Source organism: Drosophila elegans, unplaced genomic scaffold, assembly GCF_018152505.1.
Source record: "Drosophila elegans isolate 14027-0461.03 unplaced genomic scaffold, ASM1815250v1 contig_149, whole genome shotgun sequence".
Classification (NCBI taxonomy): Eukaryota; Metazoa; Arthropoda; class Insecta; order Diptera; family Drosophilidae; genus Drosophila; species Drosophila elegans.
Window position 1 is genome coordinate 19,365,293 of NW_024545513.1, and position 17,894 is coordinate 19,383,186.

General features: G+C 36.6%; 1 protein-coding gene across 11 annotated transcripts in view; it reads right to left on the reverse strand.

Moving 5' to 3' along the window:
- The window catches only part of LOC108138507 (guanine nucleotide-releasing factor 2), a 29,580-nt gene that overhangs the window by 10,626 nt on the left and 1,060 nt on the right, over positions 1–17,894 (reverse strand). For 2 of the 11 annotated variants that reach the window (XM_017260752.2, XM_017260747.2), the window contains exon 1: positions 13,476–14,164. The exons of 1 other annotated variant lie outside the window; for it this stretch is intronic. In XM_017260752.2, coding sequence (XP_017116241.1) covers positions 13,476–13,668 — 193 coding nt within the window. In that variant the 5' untranslated portion in view covers positions 13,669–14,164. Of the gene's footprint in view, positions 1–108; positions 1,770–13,475; positions 14,165–17,894 lie in introns of those variants that run through there. 8 more of the 11 variants (XM_017260751.2, XM_017260750.2, XM_017260748.2 and 5 more) reach the window with 6 other exon arrangements.

Consider the following 17,894-nt stretch of genomic DNA (forward strand, 5'->3'; position numbering starts at 1 on the left):
CTAAAAAGCGAAGAGCGAAGAGCATTCGAATAACACACACCACACACCACCCACCACCCACCACCCAGCAAGCGAAAATCGCTTCGAGTAGTGGCCGCTTTCACTTACGGCACACCGCATTCTTGAGCGGCACAGGTGTGGCGGGCAGTTCCATTGCCATCGCCATCGTCATCTCCATACCGATATCCCCATCCACATCCACATCCATCTGTAGTGGAATCACTGGCGTTGATAGCGCCAATCGCGTCAGCTTTTTGTATTTGCGACGTCTGTGGAATTTGATGCTATGCAACGTGTTGCCGCTGCTGCCCATGTTGCAGGTGTTGCTGATGCTGTTGCTGCAGCTGTTGCTGTTGCTGTTGTTGTTGCCGTCGCGCGGCGACCAAGATTGCCGCTGCGTCTTCCAATGATGATGACGAATGCCATCATCATCATCATTATAATTATCATTGCCGCCGCCGGTACTGGGATTCGGTGGCAATTGCTTGACCGTGTACGAATAGAAACGCCAGCGATCGGCCAGCGCACAGTCGCTCAAAAAAGATTCATCAAACTGCGGCATACTCTATTGCATAATGGCAGCAACAACTTGAGCTTCAGTTTTAGCTTCAACTTCAACTTCAACAGCGACAGCAACACGCATACGCATAACAATTTGTTGTGGTTAAAATGTTTGGCCAAAACGAATGTGCCGATAGCAAAACACACACACACACACACACACACACAGTATGTATGGCTGATTTCACCAAATACCGATAAGCGATAGCAGCAACATCAGTAGTTTGTATAATATTGTTGATTTAAGCGATTGCCGATTGCAACATCTTTATTTTATTGTGCAAGTAGCATGCTTTAAATTGATTATTTCACTTTCGATTTGCTTTTCGGCTATATTTTCAAGGAAGTCTCGAACACTGATCAACACACAGCATCTTTTCCATATCCAACACGATAAGCGGTGACAGCAGCAAGTAGATTGTAAATATTGATTTACTGATTTAAATATTTCACTTTATCATTTATTTTACATATATTTTGGTGCTTTTGGTGATAAAAAAAATCTGTTTCCAATACGAGATAAACGATTTAAGCGATTACCGATTACAACATTTTTTGGTCATGTCGATTTAAATTTTATTTACTACGAATCAATTCGTTTTGTTGGATTGCCAATTTATCTGATTAGCCATAAAATGTATATATCCTTGTATTTAACATTTACGAGTTTTTCAGTTTTAACTGCCGCAGTTGTGTGTGTGCAAACTAAACTTAATCCATTTCAAGAGTCAATTTCCTATTTTCTTGACAAATTCAAGTGCGATTTCCGCACTTTTCTTATCAATTGCAATTTCCATTCACCACCGGCACTTTGGCGTTGTAATATCAATAAGCTGATTGATAAGCCACGATAGGCAAACACTTTGTTGCACTTTCAGTGCACTTTCTTTCACTTTCAAGAGCAATTTGCCGCTATTTTCTTTGATTTTTCCTATCTATCCATCTACTTTGTCGCAGCGCCCCCGCACAGTCGCCAATCTTTCTGGTTGGCCTCTGGGTGAAATGTTGATTAAATAAATCACAAATAAAAATGATTATATTTAGATGCCGCCGCTGCTCTGTCGCTGGTGGGTGATGCTGATGTTGCTGCTGCTGTCGTCAGCTGTCGCTGTCGCCGTTGTCGTCGTCGTCCGTTCGCGTTCGCGTTGTCGTTGTCGACTGGAAAGCGCACTGAACTATGAAAATCCGCAAAACGGACAGAAGCAAAAGACCAGGCAAAAGCGAGTGTCCGAGTGTCTTGGAGACCCGCTAACCGGCCAACGGCAATGGCAACACATTAGCAATATAGCAATAGCAATAGCAATAGCAACAGCAATAGCAGCAACAGCAACAGCAACAACAGCAGCAACAGGCACGGCGGCAACATTAGCCGACACAGCAGCAAAATGAGAGCCGCCGAGGAAAAAGAGTCCCAGTCCCAAATGGCAATTGCCCACCTGGCTCATCTCTCCTGATCTCTCCCTGCTCTCACCTTCTCTCTCTCCTTCTCTCCCATATTCATCAAACAAATTTTGTATAGAAATACATTCCACTGATAGCCAAAATACAGTACAAAAATAAATAAATGATTTTAATATTTTTACCAATATTATTTTGATAATTTATAATTTAAGATTTGTAATAATAAAGATTGATTACAATTTTTTTTTCTTCTTTAATAAAAGAATTTAAAAATAATGAATTCATGTCATGTTATTACTAATATAGTAATTAATTTCAATTTGTAAGCACTGATTCGATTAATTTAAGATATATTCGAAACCTCAGAAATTTTGTGATTTGATAATTTAAAGTCACATTAATATTACAATTTACTGGAAGAATACAAAGCTATATTTTTTTTAACATCAACATCTAAAAAGGCGAAAAGAATTGATTTTTATTGATTTTCTTTATTAAAAAGTATGAGTCAAAATTGGTTGATTTTATGATTTTATGCCTTAGAATAAATAATACAACATTTTCTATTTATTTAACAGAAATATTAGTATATTATATCAGCATACAAATCTTAGTTCGTTGACAATTCTTAACCTTGTTTAAGTCAAAAACATTTTATAAAAAGTTAAAGAGACAAACACTGATCCCATACACCCAATTTTTCTCAGTGCATCCAGCGGTTTGCGGCTCTTTCGAGGAGGGAGGCTGCTCAACTACTCGACTGCTCTCCATCTCTAGAGCTCTCCGCCAATTATCAATCAGCTGGCACACCTGAAAGAGCTGAAAGAGGTGAAAGAGAGGTGAAAGAGGTAAAAGAGCCGCCGGGTGGGAGAGGGTGAGGGGGTGGCGAAGGGGCGGTAATTGGGGGGCGGCAAAGGGGGCCATGAGTCGACTCTGGGCGGATTTCTTCAATTTGCAAGTGCTGCTCGTGACTTGCCTTGGAAATGAACTAGCTGCTGCGCAAATGGGCGAAAATCGAAGGCGTCGCCAAAAGTAAATACAAAAGAAAAATATCGCAAGCAAAAGCATACAAAATACAAAACACAAAAAACATAAAACAAAAAAAAAAGACCCAAAAATTCCCAGCAGTACTTGAAAAGTATATGGAAAGCAAAAAAACCCCAAGTGGATCGAGTTTAGCGGCAAGAAAGGGCCATTATTATCGTCGGCCGGTAAGTTAAGGTTAAGGTTAATGTTAAGGTTAAAGGTGTAACCCAAAACCAAAACCAATTCCGGGAGATAAGGTTAATGTCAATCCTGAATTCTAAATCCTGGCCCACAACATGGCCTATGGCATATTAAAATAGAATAATGGGGGGGAAGTTCTGTTCGGTGGTGCGGATTTCAAGGTCAGCGGCATACCGCCCTTATCAAAAGCGTATTTCGCTGGTCGTTGATAGAGCTTTTATCGTGTTGCGACTTCCTGTCGATGAAATGTTAGCGATAGGCGTACAAACGACTTTGTTCCGGCTTCTTTTTTTCCCGACCGGAATTCTTATTGGGCTACCCACAAAACTCTTCACAATTATCAGTTATTGAAGTTCAATTAAACGAATGATTCGAATATTGTTTTAAAGATAATCAAAATGTTCGTGGTATGTTCGTAATCAAATGTTCGTAGCAAAAAATTGGCAATTTATAAAAATTAAAGCCGTGAAAATAATCAGGAAATAAGCTCCTGAAAAAAATTAGCCACATCATAAAAAAAAAGGATTTAAAAATGATATCTGGTTAATTTTAGATGTAATTTCATAAACGTTTCTAGGATATAATCTTTCAAAAATAAAATTTAAAAAAAAACAAATTTTCAAATCAAAAATAAAACACAAAAAATGTTAACTTGAATTTCTGCTAATCTAAGATATTAAAAAATAAGGGCAGAGAAACGAAAGTGTTGACATTGACCCACAAAGCCTTACAATTCATTACACTAAATTCTAAAAATATAAATATGAAAAATCAAAAAGTTATTCTCAAAAGTTGTAAAAATCAAGAAATGCAACAACATTAGAATTGCTACATTTTGGCCTAGTGCCCCACCCCGCTTTTCTCGGGCAATCCAATTACCACCCACTCCAGTGGAGGCAATAGAAGTCACGTTCACCCAATTAATTTGGCACACCGCAGAAATGGGAAATGCAAAGAGCAGTCAGACACAGACACAGACATAGACACAGACACAGACCCAAAAGCCAAACCCGATATCACCCGCCCCTCGGCGACTGCAATATCGAGTCGAGAGCCACTTTGCATGATTAGGAAATTGGATCAGGCAACGGACCCAGCGACTTGGAGCCACCGAGCGGGTTGGACGAGTCGAGTGGAGTCGATCAAAAGGTGATTTCAATTCTGGTTTTGGCCAAAAAAAAAAAAAAAAAGAAGACAAAAATGAAGGCACAAACCAAAAGAATTAACGCAGTAGATCTTGCCTAACACGAACCGCCAAATAGGTTAGCCACCAGTGTCCCAGATTTAGTTTAAATACTATTAAGATATGATTAATTTAAGGAAAACTTATACTGAAACAAACATAATAAATAAATAACGACTCTCCAGAAATATAATATAAAAAAATATTATACATTAAAAAAAAAGTAATAGACAGTAGTTTTTTTTTAAATTATACCAGAACCCAGAACCCAAAAAGTTAATAAATAATAGACAGTAGTTTCTTAAATTAATTAAAAAAATAAAAAAAACAAATATAAAAGTTGTACAGGAAACTAGATATATTAAAGCATTTAATAGTTCATGTTATATCGTAGGTAATACCACGTATCGACGTTCTGTTGTGGCCAAATCTGGGCTAGGCGGATTCAAAGCAACTGTCAAATCAAAGAAACAAATGGGTGGGGATTTGGGCCGAGGGGGAGGAGTTGACACCAAATTGGTAATTGGCACACCCGATGAAGACGACGATAATGAAGATCGTTCATAAAATCATCGAACGCATCATCATAATGCCGTTGGCTCGTGTATGCAAAGTCCTCGGGGCCTATAAACTTGACCAATATTCGCGAATGTCGCCCCTCTTTTACCTCCACGCATTTCCCGACCAGTTTCAATGTTGCTGTTATTGTTATTATGCAGAGAAAAGAAATACTTATACAGTAAATAAGTATTCTTACAACCGACAATCGAAACTTGAAGATTTTTAAATAGATGTCACCCATTAAATAAGCAGTATTTAGTTGAAGCATTGCTAAAGTTATTGATTGGAAAAGGGCAATATCTAAGAATTTTAGATATACCAAAGATCTCTTATTTCAGAAAATAGGAATATAAATGGATCTTGGTTTTTTTTTCTAGTGCATCTTTAACCAGTTTAGAGATTGAGAGATTGAGAGACCGAGAGTAAGCCTATTAGCAAGAGCAGCCACGAAATCGCGAAATGTAAAACGAAAATAAATCCAAAACCGCACAAAATGTGAAATGCCCACTGAATGAGCACACCAGAAACAACAAATAAACAAAACTAGAGTCGAGGAATTTCTGTTTGCCTTTTGGAATGCCATGCTTTCTAACTGCCGCGATCGCGATAGTTCCTGGACATATAAACACATAACATATGTGCACACGTATGATGTAGTACCGCACGCACATGGGTGCCCAATAAAAAAAAAAATACAAAATCTGCTCCACATTGAGCAAAAAGCCATCAAATTCAACTAAATGACATAATCTGTTGGAAAACAAAACAGAAACAGAAACAGAAACAGTAACAGACACAACACACATTTTACGAAGCGACAAGTTTTCATGTAAATTGGCCATTAGGAGCATAAAAACACAATCTCAAGTAGTAAAATAAACTAAACGATTGAAGCTGAAAATGTACAGAGCTACTTGCCTACTGTCAAAGTAGTTAGTTACATATTAATTAAGAGCAACAATTTAAACAGCCATTAAGGCAATGTTTCAATGAACCCCGGCATTTGTTTGACCTACACACTTTTGGTCACAATACCAGAGCTAGCTGAATGTAATTAATTAATAATTTCACAGAATTCAAGAATATATTTTTAAAAAGAACTCCCTTGTCCCTAAAAATCTTGTAAAAGGTTATGTTTTGACGGTTATAAGTTCAGTAGTTTTTGTTCCATCATTTATTTTCAATGTTTCTATGGTGCTATGAAGTTGACCGCTGCTGTAGATAACAGCAAATTCCAGTTTATGCCAACTGACTGTTAGCTTGCTAACTTTTTCGCTGTTAACACTGCTCAGCACATGCTAATTTATATACAGAGAAGCGATATGACCAATTTTGGTAATCAAATCGGTCGTATTTCACACCACGACTGCTCACATTTGTGACACACCGAAATTATGTTTGAAAAATATCAATATGATATCTTTAAGATCTGTTTTTAAGCTATGAATTTATATTTCGTATTATTTGATAAAATAAACGTGATTTTTATAATGAAAAAATTGCACTACAAATTCTTATAGATTTTTCCACAGTGTAGTTGAAAGTCAGGTGTGTATGTATGTAAAGGGCTCATGTGGAATCCAATTCATTTGACAGTCTCTGATTTATGCATGGGCATGGGTCATCGAGTGAAGTGATCACGACAGGTTTTCATGCCGGTTAAATGCATCGCATAATACCTATACACCTACACACGTGGGCAATATGTTATCCACAGGGAGGAATAATGTAGTTATCTTGATATATTTAGCTATTATTTACCAACTTAAATTTAAATATTTAGAGATTGCTATATATTTTGTACAATTTACTGTGATAAAACATTGCTAGTGCTCATATCAAATATTATATACATTTCTATATATAAAATCATTCAATTTTAGAAAATCTCTGAATATGAATAAGTGTGATAATATTAAAAACCACGTTTATTAGTTCTCGTATGTTCATTATTAACGATCTGGAAATAGGCATAACCCTTTTTAAATTGTTTGCAATCATTTTGAATCAATCTGCGTTCATATCTCACTGATAAACCAATGTATGATTAGCAAAATTGATGTATTTTTTCTTCAAGTGTGGTCTAATATAGGGGGTGTGAGAATGGGACGGACTACTTTGGAACTCCTTTGCCTTTGCCTTTTCCTTTGCCTTTGCCTTTAACCATTTGCCCTTTGCCCCCGCCCTTCTGATGACGTCACTCACAGGTGCTGTCATCGGGAAAGTATGTGCATTTGTTTTCGTTTTGTACGAGAGCTCAATTGGCGCCCCCCGCGTATGAGTATTATTCCCATCAACAATGCCAATGAATTGCTGAATTATACATCATCGTGTTTATAATTTGCCTTCTCCGTCGATTACTCACTCAGGAATTGTCACTGTTGTGGTGTGGCTTCTTTTCGCCCTTTTTTTTTGTGTATTTGTTAGTGGCTAATTTTCCAGCCGCCGTGTATTTATTTAACTTTCCACCTCGCGCAAACACAAAAACAAAACTAAACAACAGAACTTAAACACCTAAATATTTGGGCGCACACTTCACACAGTTCCGATACTTTTCTTTTTTATTAATTTTTTTTTTTATTTTTTGTTTTTTGGGTTCTTTAGCTTCCGCCGATGGAGTCCGTCGTAAATCGGTCCGTTCGTCCGTTCCCGGCAACGGTTAGATAACTTTTGAGCAGCTCGTCGTCATAATTAATAATGCGCTGCAAACAAACAGTCAGAAAGCAGCGACAACAACTGAGGAATGGCACAAACAAAAAACATCAAAAAAAAAAACAGAAAGAAAACTCTTTACGCAGCGTAAACGAAAACGAAACTAAACATTTTTTTGGCGCACTGAGAACAAAATCTGTGCCTTTATCAACAGTCGAATTCGTATAATAAGTATTTTTGTTACTATTTTTGTATATGCTAGTAAATGAACGCTTTAGTCACAAAGCGATAAAGATATACATAATGAATGTACTTGTTACACATAACTAGTCACTGGATTTAAAATAAATACTCACAATTATAAGAACCTTGCTGCTTGTTTTTAATACAATATGATAACAATTTAAATATTTATAGGAGAAATTGGTTTTTCATCCTTGGAACTTTTAGGATCAAGTATGACAGTTGTTGTACCGCATATCTCTTGATCTACAAAAAAATATTTCTTGCCATGTAAAAGAAAGTGTGCGTGACCTATTTTACGTATTGAGAAATTTCACTGCTCATTCCAGAATATACAAACTGATTTTTTGTTGATGTAAGAATAAGAATACCTAGCTGATATTTTCAAATTGTGCCACTCGTGTATATCGTTTAATGTTTAAACATTTTTTTTTTTTTGTGTGTGTGTAGAAGGGGTGTATGAGGTTTTTTAATGCCTACTCCATACTCCATAGGCAGAGAAACGAACGACAACGAAGCGAGGCTGAGAAATTCTATGGAGAATTGAGAGCGATGACGATGACGATGGCGATGACGGTATAATGGTGACAACGACGATGACGATGTCGCCTGGAGTAACTGCTGTGCGTGAGTGTTTGTGAGAGGTGTGGGTGTTTGGGTGTCACCCACTTAACTTTAAAAACTAGATGGGAAAAACGAGGGGCCCCTAGTTAATACTTGTCAACCAGAAACATTGACAAACAAATGCAATAAAGGTGGAAACCCATTAATAGTTGTGTTCAACAATATTAAGTTGGAATACTCCCTAATACTTTAGTTTCAGTATAAGCGAACTTTTAGTTGCCATGCATACATGGTTATAACAAAACGAGCATCATTTATCCAATTTTAAAAAGACCCACAAATCAAAATAGTTGAAAACATAGGAAATATGATTTTGTAGTAATAAAATGAACACAAACACTCTCGATATGGCCAATAAAACTAGTTAATAATTAATCTTATGATCTCCAGTTGCTTTTTTATCTTTATGGCTATCCACGGAAAGCTGTGCAAGTTAATCGCTTCAATAAATCTGATTATTAACTTAAGGGAAACAGTTAAAAGCGATTGGACGGGGTGAATACCCTCCAATTAATTTGGATTTCTCAATTCTCAATGAAAACTCTTTCACTTTCGAATGGAGTGAAACAGGCGCTGAATGAAATCTTCGATTCGATTCAAGCAGGTGGTTATAATACTTATAATAAAAAAAGGCCAGGGGAGTGATGGGGGGAGGGGAATAGAGGGGGGGGGTTTACAACCAACTGCAACAATGTAACTGTCCAATAGACACGCTTCAGATACTCTTGGTCAGAAAGCAAGACAGAAAGGCGGAAAGACGGAAAGCCAGAAAAGAAGAATGAAAGTTTCGCACTCGAGAAGAAAGCCACACGGAGGGAGGGAGGGGGGTTGGGAGGGGGGTTGAAAAAAGATTGGGCGGCCAGGTGAACAATTATGACATAGAGCGTTGAGTTGACGATATTAAAAAACGAAATCCATAGGAAAGCAAAAGTGCAGAATGGCAATTGTGTAAGTGAAAAGCACCGAGCAGGCACACAAACCACAAAGCACAAAACAGTTAAAACGAAGCCCACCATCGAGTTGACATAAACAAACCAAAGTTGTGGGGGCTGCCAGAGGGAAAGCGGGTAAGCGGGTAAGCGGGTGAGCGGGAAAGCGTCATCACATACGTGACCATAGACCGTAGTCCCAGCACAATGGCCACCAAAGAGACAGGTAAACGCAGTCCAAATTTCACTCGGACGGACGTCACTGAAAAGCATCTTCCCACTTGTGGCCACACACCAAGATGACCATTAAATAAACATCCCAAGATATGAGTTCCCCAACTTTATCTCCTTTGACCCCAAGGGAATTGTTAATTCAAAAGCATTTCTTTGGAGTTTAAAAACGAGCCCAATAGATCTTACAATTTGTCTTTTATAACTTGGATTTTCTCTGATAAACTATTAAAGCAGTTTCTGTCAAAGCTTGAACTATTGATCTTTTGTACAAAAACCATAATTTCTATAAATAAATCTTGCAAGAAAATAGTTTCACCCTTTTTAACCACCAAAAGTCAGTTAAGTACAAGTAACTCACTGTTTTTAGCAAGTTTGGTAGCAAAAAACAAAATATTACATTTAATAACCTGCAAGATTAGTTGGTGTTATAAGAGAAGAACTATATTTCAGCATAGAAAACAAATAATACTGCTGAATAAATAATAAATGTAATTAAATAACGCCTAAACCAGATGGTGTTATAGAATTAGGACTATGTTCCAGCATACTTGAAAATACCCTGAATATTTACATTAGATTTACCACCTTTATTTGGTAAACTCAAACAAGTGTCCATTAGTTGAGTAACAACACAGGCATATTCAATGTATGTTTAAACATTGCCACTTGCCATTTTTCCTTTGACTCTGCCGCTATCTCTTTTAATCGCTGCTCATTTCAATTAAATAATTTTCAACTCGAGCGAGTCTAAAGACTATATGAATATATGTATAATGAAATAAGGGCATCTGTCGGCGGGCTCTCACTTGGTCAATTAAGAGCTCTTTGGACACAGCAGAAGCAGAAGCAGAAGCAGAACAGACGCCCACATGGATTCTTGCTTAAGGTCAGGGTCAGGGTGGCAAAAACGAGGCAATCAAAGCAATCGAAACAATTCCCGGTAGCCATTGACCTGCCATCTCGCATCGCATGTCACCTTTCAGCCGCAAGCGGATGCATATTATTTCCAGGAATCGGAATTCTCCTTTTGACCTGGCTCCACCTGCCAGGCTTCTCAATTCTCAATTCTAAATTCTCCATTCGCCATTTGCCATTCGCCATTTGCCATTCGCCATTTGCCATTCTCAATTCCTGATTCCTGGCACCCGTTTTGTGCGCTTTGTCAGCCGTTATTGGACGGTCCGGAGTTCCGTTTGGTGTCCTGGCCACAAAGCCATCAATTCCCGACACTTGGGCGCCTTTGTTTTGCCTGAATGTGACAAACAAACGCTCGGAAAAATGTTTATTCTCTGGAAATCTGTTTTCAGCCCGGGCAAATATATGACAAAAGGAGCAAATTTTTCTGTTATTCAATTTATTTCATTTATAATCTCATATGTATTATCAAATAAAAGATTTATTTCATTTAACAGAAAAAGTGTTTTCCCTGGAATTGTGCATATATTATTTACATATTTTCAATTGCTAATAAGTGCAATTAAGAAATCAGCTTATTGTTTATTGATTTATGGTGGGCGACATTTTATTTGGACTCATAATTAACAGAAATAATCTACTGTTTTCTGTGGTATTAAAAATATGTTTAAATATGTTTACTAAAAAGAAAATAGCTTATCACAGAATTTAGTTGAATGGTTTTTAAGAATAAGTAATGGTTTTTCGAATGAAATCTCTTATTTGAGGAGAACCTTTTAACTATTTAAAGTTGCAATTGATGAACAAAAGCAGGAACTTTATAGAAAGGATATAATTTAGATATTTATAGTTTATATCAGGAAGAATTTTTTGGATGAATTTGGTGCTATTATCAGCCTTATTCAGCTTTTGGAATTAAAAAATTTAAAAAAAAAACAATAGTTTCTTTATTTTTCGTTACAATTGAGTCCATACTTTTGACTGAGTATTCTACATATATTTTGCCAGAGTGCATTCGTTTTATACGGATTCGGGTTGCGGCAACAGGTGACAAGGCAACAGCTTCCCCCTTTCTCCAGTTTAGTTAGAAAGTGCAGTGAAAGCTAACACGAAATTGTTCAATCAACAACAATTAAACAAAACCCTTTTCATGTATACTAAATTCCCATTTACATTTGCATTTACATTTCCATCTCTCGCCAGTCGGAGAATGTTTTCATTCGTTTTGCGGCATGCCAAAATGTCGTAGGCAAAAACAACACAACACAACACCACACACATCGCATCACATATACTATAAGTATGTATGTATATTTATATATATGTCGCACATCACCCAAATGCTGGCAATCCCAACAATGTGGACATGTGTTGACACAGACATGGAGCCGGGCGATTAGATTAGATACTGGACAAGGTGGGCGAGATATCCGATCGGGTTAGGAACAACCACAACCACGGGCAGTATAATATCTGGGAATATCTGGCAATATCGGTTTTATGGCCCAGCATTCTGTGCCGTGGCCATTAATCAATCAAATATCCGATATTACTACTTACGAACTATTCAAATTAGAATTGTAATGACTTGCTGTTCCAAATATATTTAATATATATTTATTTAATATTTTATATGGATAAATAAAAAAAAAACTTCCTATACTTATCCGATATCTTGATAACATTTACTGGCTTTATTATAAACCAATTTATGGTAATTATAGCTCTGAGATTTCATGCCTACGTCAAAGGGTTTCCCAATTGCGTACTTCCGAGTGATAAACTCCAGCTGAAACAATTCCCTCTTCCGTTGAAATTCCAGAAACGATTCACACAGCTCCCCAAGGAATGGTAATATATCTCAATAAGCCTGTTGCCCAATTTATTGGCAATTGATTCGTCTTCGATCCGGGCATAAAATGCCACCGCGGCTGCTTTGGATTCTGATCAATTTGGCCGATTATGCTCGCCTAATTTGAAACAATTGCAGCTAGATGAAAATGATGATTTGTCCGTAGCCATTATTCCATTATCTCGGCGAACGATCGCATTCCACATCGGCATTCCACAGAGCTATCTCTCTGTCTCTATCTCTATCCCTATCTCTTTCTCTATCTCTATCTCTATCTCTGTCACGAGCTCAAGGCCGTTTACACATTCAACTGGAACTGAAAACTACTGACAAACTGACAAACTGGAAACGGAAAACTGAAAACTGGGCACTGGCAATTGTTTTGTTTTTGTTTGTTTTATTGGGAAAAATTGCACACAGAAAAATGCACACGAAAAAAATAATTAACACGATATTCATATATTTGTGTAAAGGTATTATTACATGGGTTTAAATACCTGACTTTGATCTTGAGACTTGGCTAACAAAGCGCTCTGCCCTTCAAGGGTTATCAATTTGGTTTTCCATGATAACAGAAATGATTAATTACTTTGTTAAGCCATTTATGATAGTCCCCATTAAATCGATGTAGACAATATTTATTTATTTATGCACAAAATTCCCAGTAATTAAATACAAAATTAAATTCAGTAATTCGGTCTTGACAAATTAAAGTAAGGAGAACAGCAGCTCTGTATTTATACTTGAACAACTAAAATAAATTATCCAACAACTTGTAAATTCAGATAACAAAGCTTACAATTTTGCAATATTTGTGAATTGCATATGGAAGTCTTTAATTGCTAGTTAACACCTTGGGCTATTTTACTATTTGCAAACATAATAAAACAACTAGATAGTAGTAAAAATAAAATGTACAACCAGAGAAACAAAGCATTAGTCAGAGGTATGACAGCAATCAAATTGTATTTTAATTTTGATAGGGGAAATATTTCATTTTAAAATGATCAATTTGTATATGTTTTTAAAAAAGAAATCAATGGATATCATAGTGTGTTTTTTTTCACAGTGCCCACTCATTCATCATACATACGCTTATTGGTGGCCCCATTGAGGCGCTGATCGAGGGGTCCCACATCGACCCCAATCCCAATTCCAGCTCCGATTCCGTTTCCGACCCCCGTCGTGGCCATATCCATCGCATCATCGGCACTGGCAGCTCGATTAAAGGGTCGCGGTTTGCGATTTTTGAAACGCAGGCGCAGCTCCGTGTTGAGAACGCGCATTTTGTCGACGGGCGGAAATCGATGGAAATCGATGGAAATCGATGTAAATCGATGTAAATCGATGCTATACTCCCTACACCCACCCTGCTCCTCTATAATGGGAGATGGGGGGGGCAATGCCTAGAGCTTTGTTATTGCTGGTTGTGGTTGGGGCGCGGGAATTGGAGCAAACGCATCAACGACTCCAACTCAATTTGTGGGCCGCATCGATTGGATCGCTTCGATCACTGATCACACAATAAAACACTCGAAAAAAAAATGAAACAAACTGAATGAATCAATGATTTCGGGGATCGCCCCTATATACATATGTATGATATCACTCTATGGAGCTTTATGGCGGGTCACGAGAGCTCACAGACGGCACACACACAGGCTTTTCATTTATTTCGACTTGACTCAATATTTCTATTTCTATTTCTACTTCTATTTCTATATCCGTATGACCAGCAAGCAGCAGCCACACACACCGTTGTTGTGAAAATTTCGCGTGCGACTGACTGACCGAGCTGAGCCACCCAACAAAACCCAACCCAACCCAACCCAACCAGCCCAACAAAACCTACAAAACCAACAACCAACAAGCAACCAATTCAACCTACCCAACCGACCGCCGAACCAGCGAGCGGTAAACTTTGAGCGGTGAGCGGTAAGCGATGAGCTGCGAGCGCACAACTTTTACAATCTAATCGCCGCGGCCACTGGGCAGAGCAGTCGTCGCCAGAGCAGACAATCTAGCTACTTTCCCCGCCCCACCAGCAGTCTGATTTCAGTATTCAATTGGTAATAAAATATATCTATAAACATTAAAAAAATAGTACCCTTTATTTTTTTGGGACGTCCAAAATACAGAATTTTTTTATAAAAAAAACTGCATTCTATAAGCGTTTTTGTTGTTATCTGGCCGGAGGGAAACTCACATCTGAAAGACTTAATGTTTTTCTTTTGGAATTAGCTATATTTTAACTTTTTATAATGGGAAACATCAAGTTTTTTACAGAAATCTCAAAAAAAAATTCAGGTGTGAATACCAATCGATTACAAATTTTATTACAAATTCAACGAGGTGTGACATTTTAAGCGAAAACATATATAATTTATGAAAAAGATAAGCACGCCTTTCGATACATGCGTATTAAGTGAAAAGTTTGTGGAAGCTGCCCTATTCGCAAACCATTGCAAAAAGTGTTGACGACTAATTAGATAATTGTACCTAAAGTTTAACCGACAAAATGTAAGTAACAAAAGTAAGTCACTACCTTCTACATTGCCTAGGTATTAGTTTTTATCTTGAGAAAAATCTGATTTATGTATTTAGGTACCGAAGTATTTATATTTATTTTGTTTCAAATTTGCTTAATATTTGTACCTTGCCAAGGTAGAACGAATTAAAACATGTCTCAACACTGATTGTGTATTATACTTTAGGTCAAAAATTTGTCACAACTTTACAAAATCAATAAGCTATTTTGGCTCTTAGAATTTGTTTTAAAATATTATTGTTTATTATATTTTCGGGCTCTACAATTTATAGAGAAACAATTTGTACACTAATTTTCCATTCCATATACTTGCTTTAACATATGTATATATTTTGAGAAATTTCAAGCTAGTTGAAATCAATTGTTTTCCCTGGCAGCTCTGAAAACTGGGAAAAGTTTGCACCACATGTTGTAGTTCTTTTGCAGATAGTTTTTACAAATTCAATGAACTATTGCCCAGAGCTATGCGAATGCCCGGGAGTGTGACAGCCAGCGGCTGTTATCACCGTCAAGGGGCTCTTATCAGGGCTATGGAAACATTCAGTCAGCTGGCTGTTAGCTGGCTCTTAGATTTTGCACTCGCTAAAAAAAAGGTAAACACCGAACGGGCTGAACACACAAAGAAAGACAGAGGTTGTCCAAAATTTGTTGGGTTTCTGAAAAGGGAATTAGTGCTCATACTAAGAAGTCAATAAGAGTGATGCCGAAACAATAAAATCCACACAGAAATATTAAAAAAAAAAATTCTATGAAGCTTGTTGTTTTGGTAGAACATTTAACAAAATTATTTTTGAAAGCCATAAAATCAAAATCAGTTGTGTAGATTTTTCTGTAAAATAAAACATATTTTAATATTCTTACTCATAAAAACCCACAAGATATGCTACAATTTGCATAAATGTTAAGCCTTAAATAATTTCATTTTAAATTTAGAAAAAAATAAATTAAAAATTCCATTATGACTTAGATTAAAAAAATAAAAATATGTTAATATCGCTCTGTAAAATGTCTGTTGCTATCCCTTCAAGCTTGCATGGCATTTAGGTAGGGAATTGCTGGAAAGTAAAACAAAATTCGAATGAAAAGCCCTTTAAGGGCATGTTTCATAGTCAGCAGCAAGTTTCAACACATTTCCTCGAAATCGGAGCCCTGCTCATTAATTAAGAGCAAGGAACTGCCATTGCACTGAACCAGAATCAACAGGATAATAGTGAAGCACACAAAGGTCCAATTAAAAATGAACGATAGACGGCAAGAATTGCGATTTCGAAGAATAAATTACAATGAAAATTGGAATAGGCAGAGGGATTAATATGCGTATCTACCGTATCTAGTTAGAGACCTCTGACTTGCATTTTCACTGGAAACCACTGACTTGTAAATTAATTAGAGGCCCAAGACTTGCATTTCAGTTAGACACAGACTAACTGAAAAAGTTGCAGTTTCTGGAAATTAAATAAAATGTGCGACTCGTAGTTTGGCAGCCCATTGCTTCCGCTTAATTCAAAATCCAAAATCAAACAGGATAATGCCGACTTTTGTGGATTCAATTAAAACGAGGATGCGCTAAACAATGGTAAGCCGTTAATCAAAATGAACATACATACATACATAATTTAACCGGAATCAATAGGATGATATAACGAAATAATGGTAAACCAAACAAAAGCCCAAATGAAGTCTGCAATTCGCGGAATTTAACATATTTGTGCAAATGGGCCGAAAAGTCAGGCCTTGCAATTTCATGTAAATCACAGTTTTGCCTCATTACAAAGGACTGTACATATGTATGTACATACATACTCCATTTTATCAAAACCACAAAGGCTAGGCGCACGCCTAATAAAAGCAGTCGTTCTTGGAAAATGTATTAAAATACGAATACGAATACGGGTATAGTCAGCCGTACCAAGGAATGCATTTTCCTGGAAATCAGATTTTTGCCGAATTTTATAACTTCCACTTCAGTTCGCCAAAAAAGTAAATTTGCAAGGGGTTGCATGCATTTTTAGCAGAAACAACTGTATTGAAAATTAATTACAGGCCAAAGTTTGCATTTCACTTGAACAGAATCAACAGGATAACGTCGATGTAGACAAAGGTAAACAAATATCTGTAGTTTCCCGGAATTAATTAAACTGTGCATACCGCATTTTGGCTGCCGATTGCTTTCACTTGATTTAACAGGAATCAACAGGATACTTCCAGGTCAAACAAAACAACAACTTAATTGAATTAATTCAAAATGTAAAAGTGCTAAACAATGGCTAACCGACGCATATGATGATTTAAGTAACCTGAAGTCAATAGGATAATACGAAATCATGCGAATCAAACAAAAGTCCCAATGAAAGCTCCAATTCGAAGAATTTAATTATGTACTATGAACAAAGTGTTCCGAGATGCCGGGCTATTAGTTTTTACCCAATCACAAAGAACTCATCTCGTTTAACCAAAAACACAATAAATCTTAGAAAGATATTTAAAAGCAGTCATTCTCAGAAAGTTAACTAAAATCTTAATACGGGTAAAAAGTGCATAAATATAGCCAGCAATACGAAGCAATCGAGTTTTTGAAGAAATTCCAATTTTTTGGGCAAAATAAACATTCTCTTTATTTAACCAAAAAAAAAGATATGCAAAATAAATTTTATAAAATTAAATCAGATGGAACTATGCTTAATAAGATTTTTAAAAACATTTTAAAACGTTTGCCTACTTTTTTGCTAAACACAATAACAAATAGTAGGTTTATCTCTTTAGAGTTAAGTCAAAATAGAAAGGATAATATAAATTGTGGTATGTTTATATGCCAAATGAAGTTTAAGATTTCCACAATTTTAATATAGAAATATTAATGTTTCGTGTAGTAAACGGATATATTATACATGACAATTCATAGGATTAAATTTAAGTTTAATTGAACTAAAATCTATTGCTCAATAGTCAATTTGTAATTTCCTA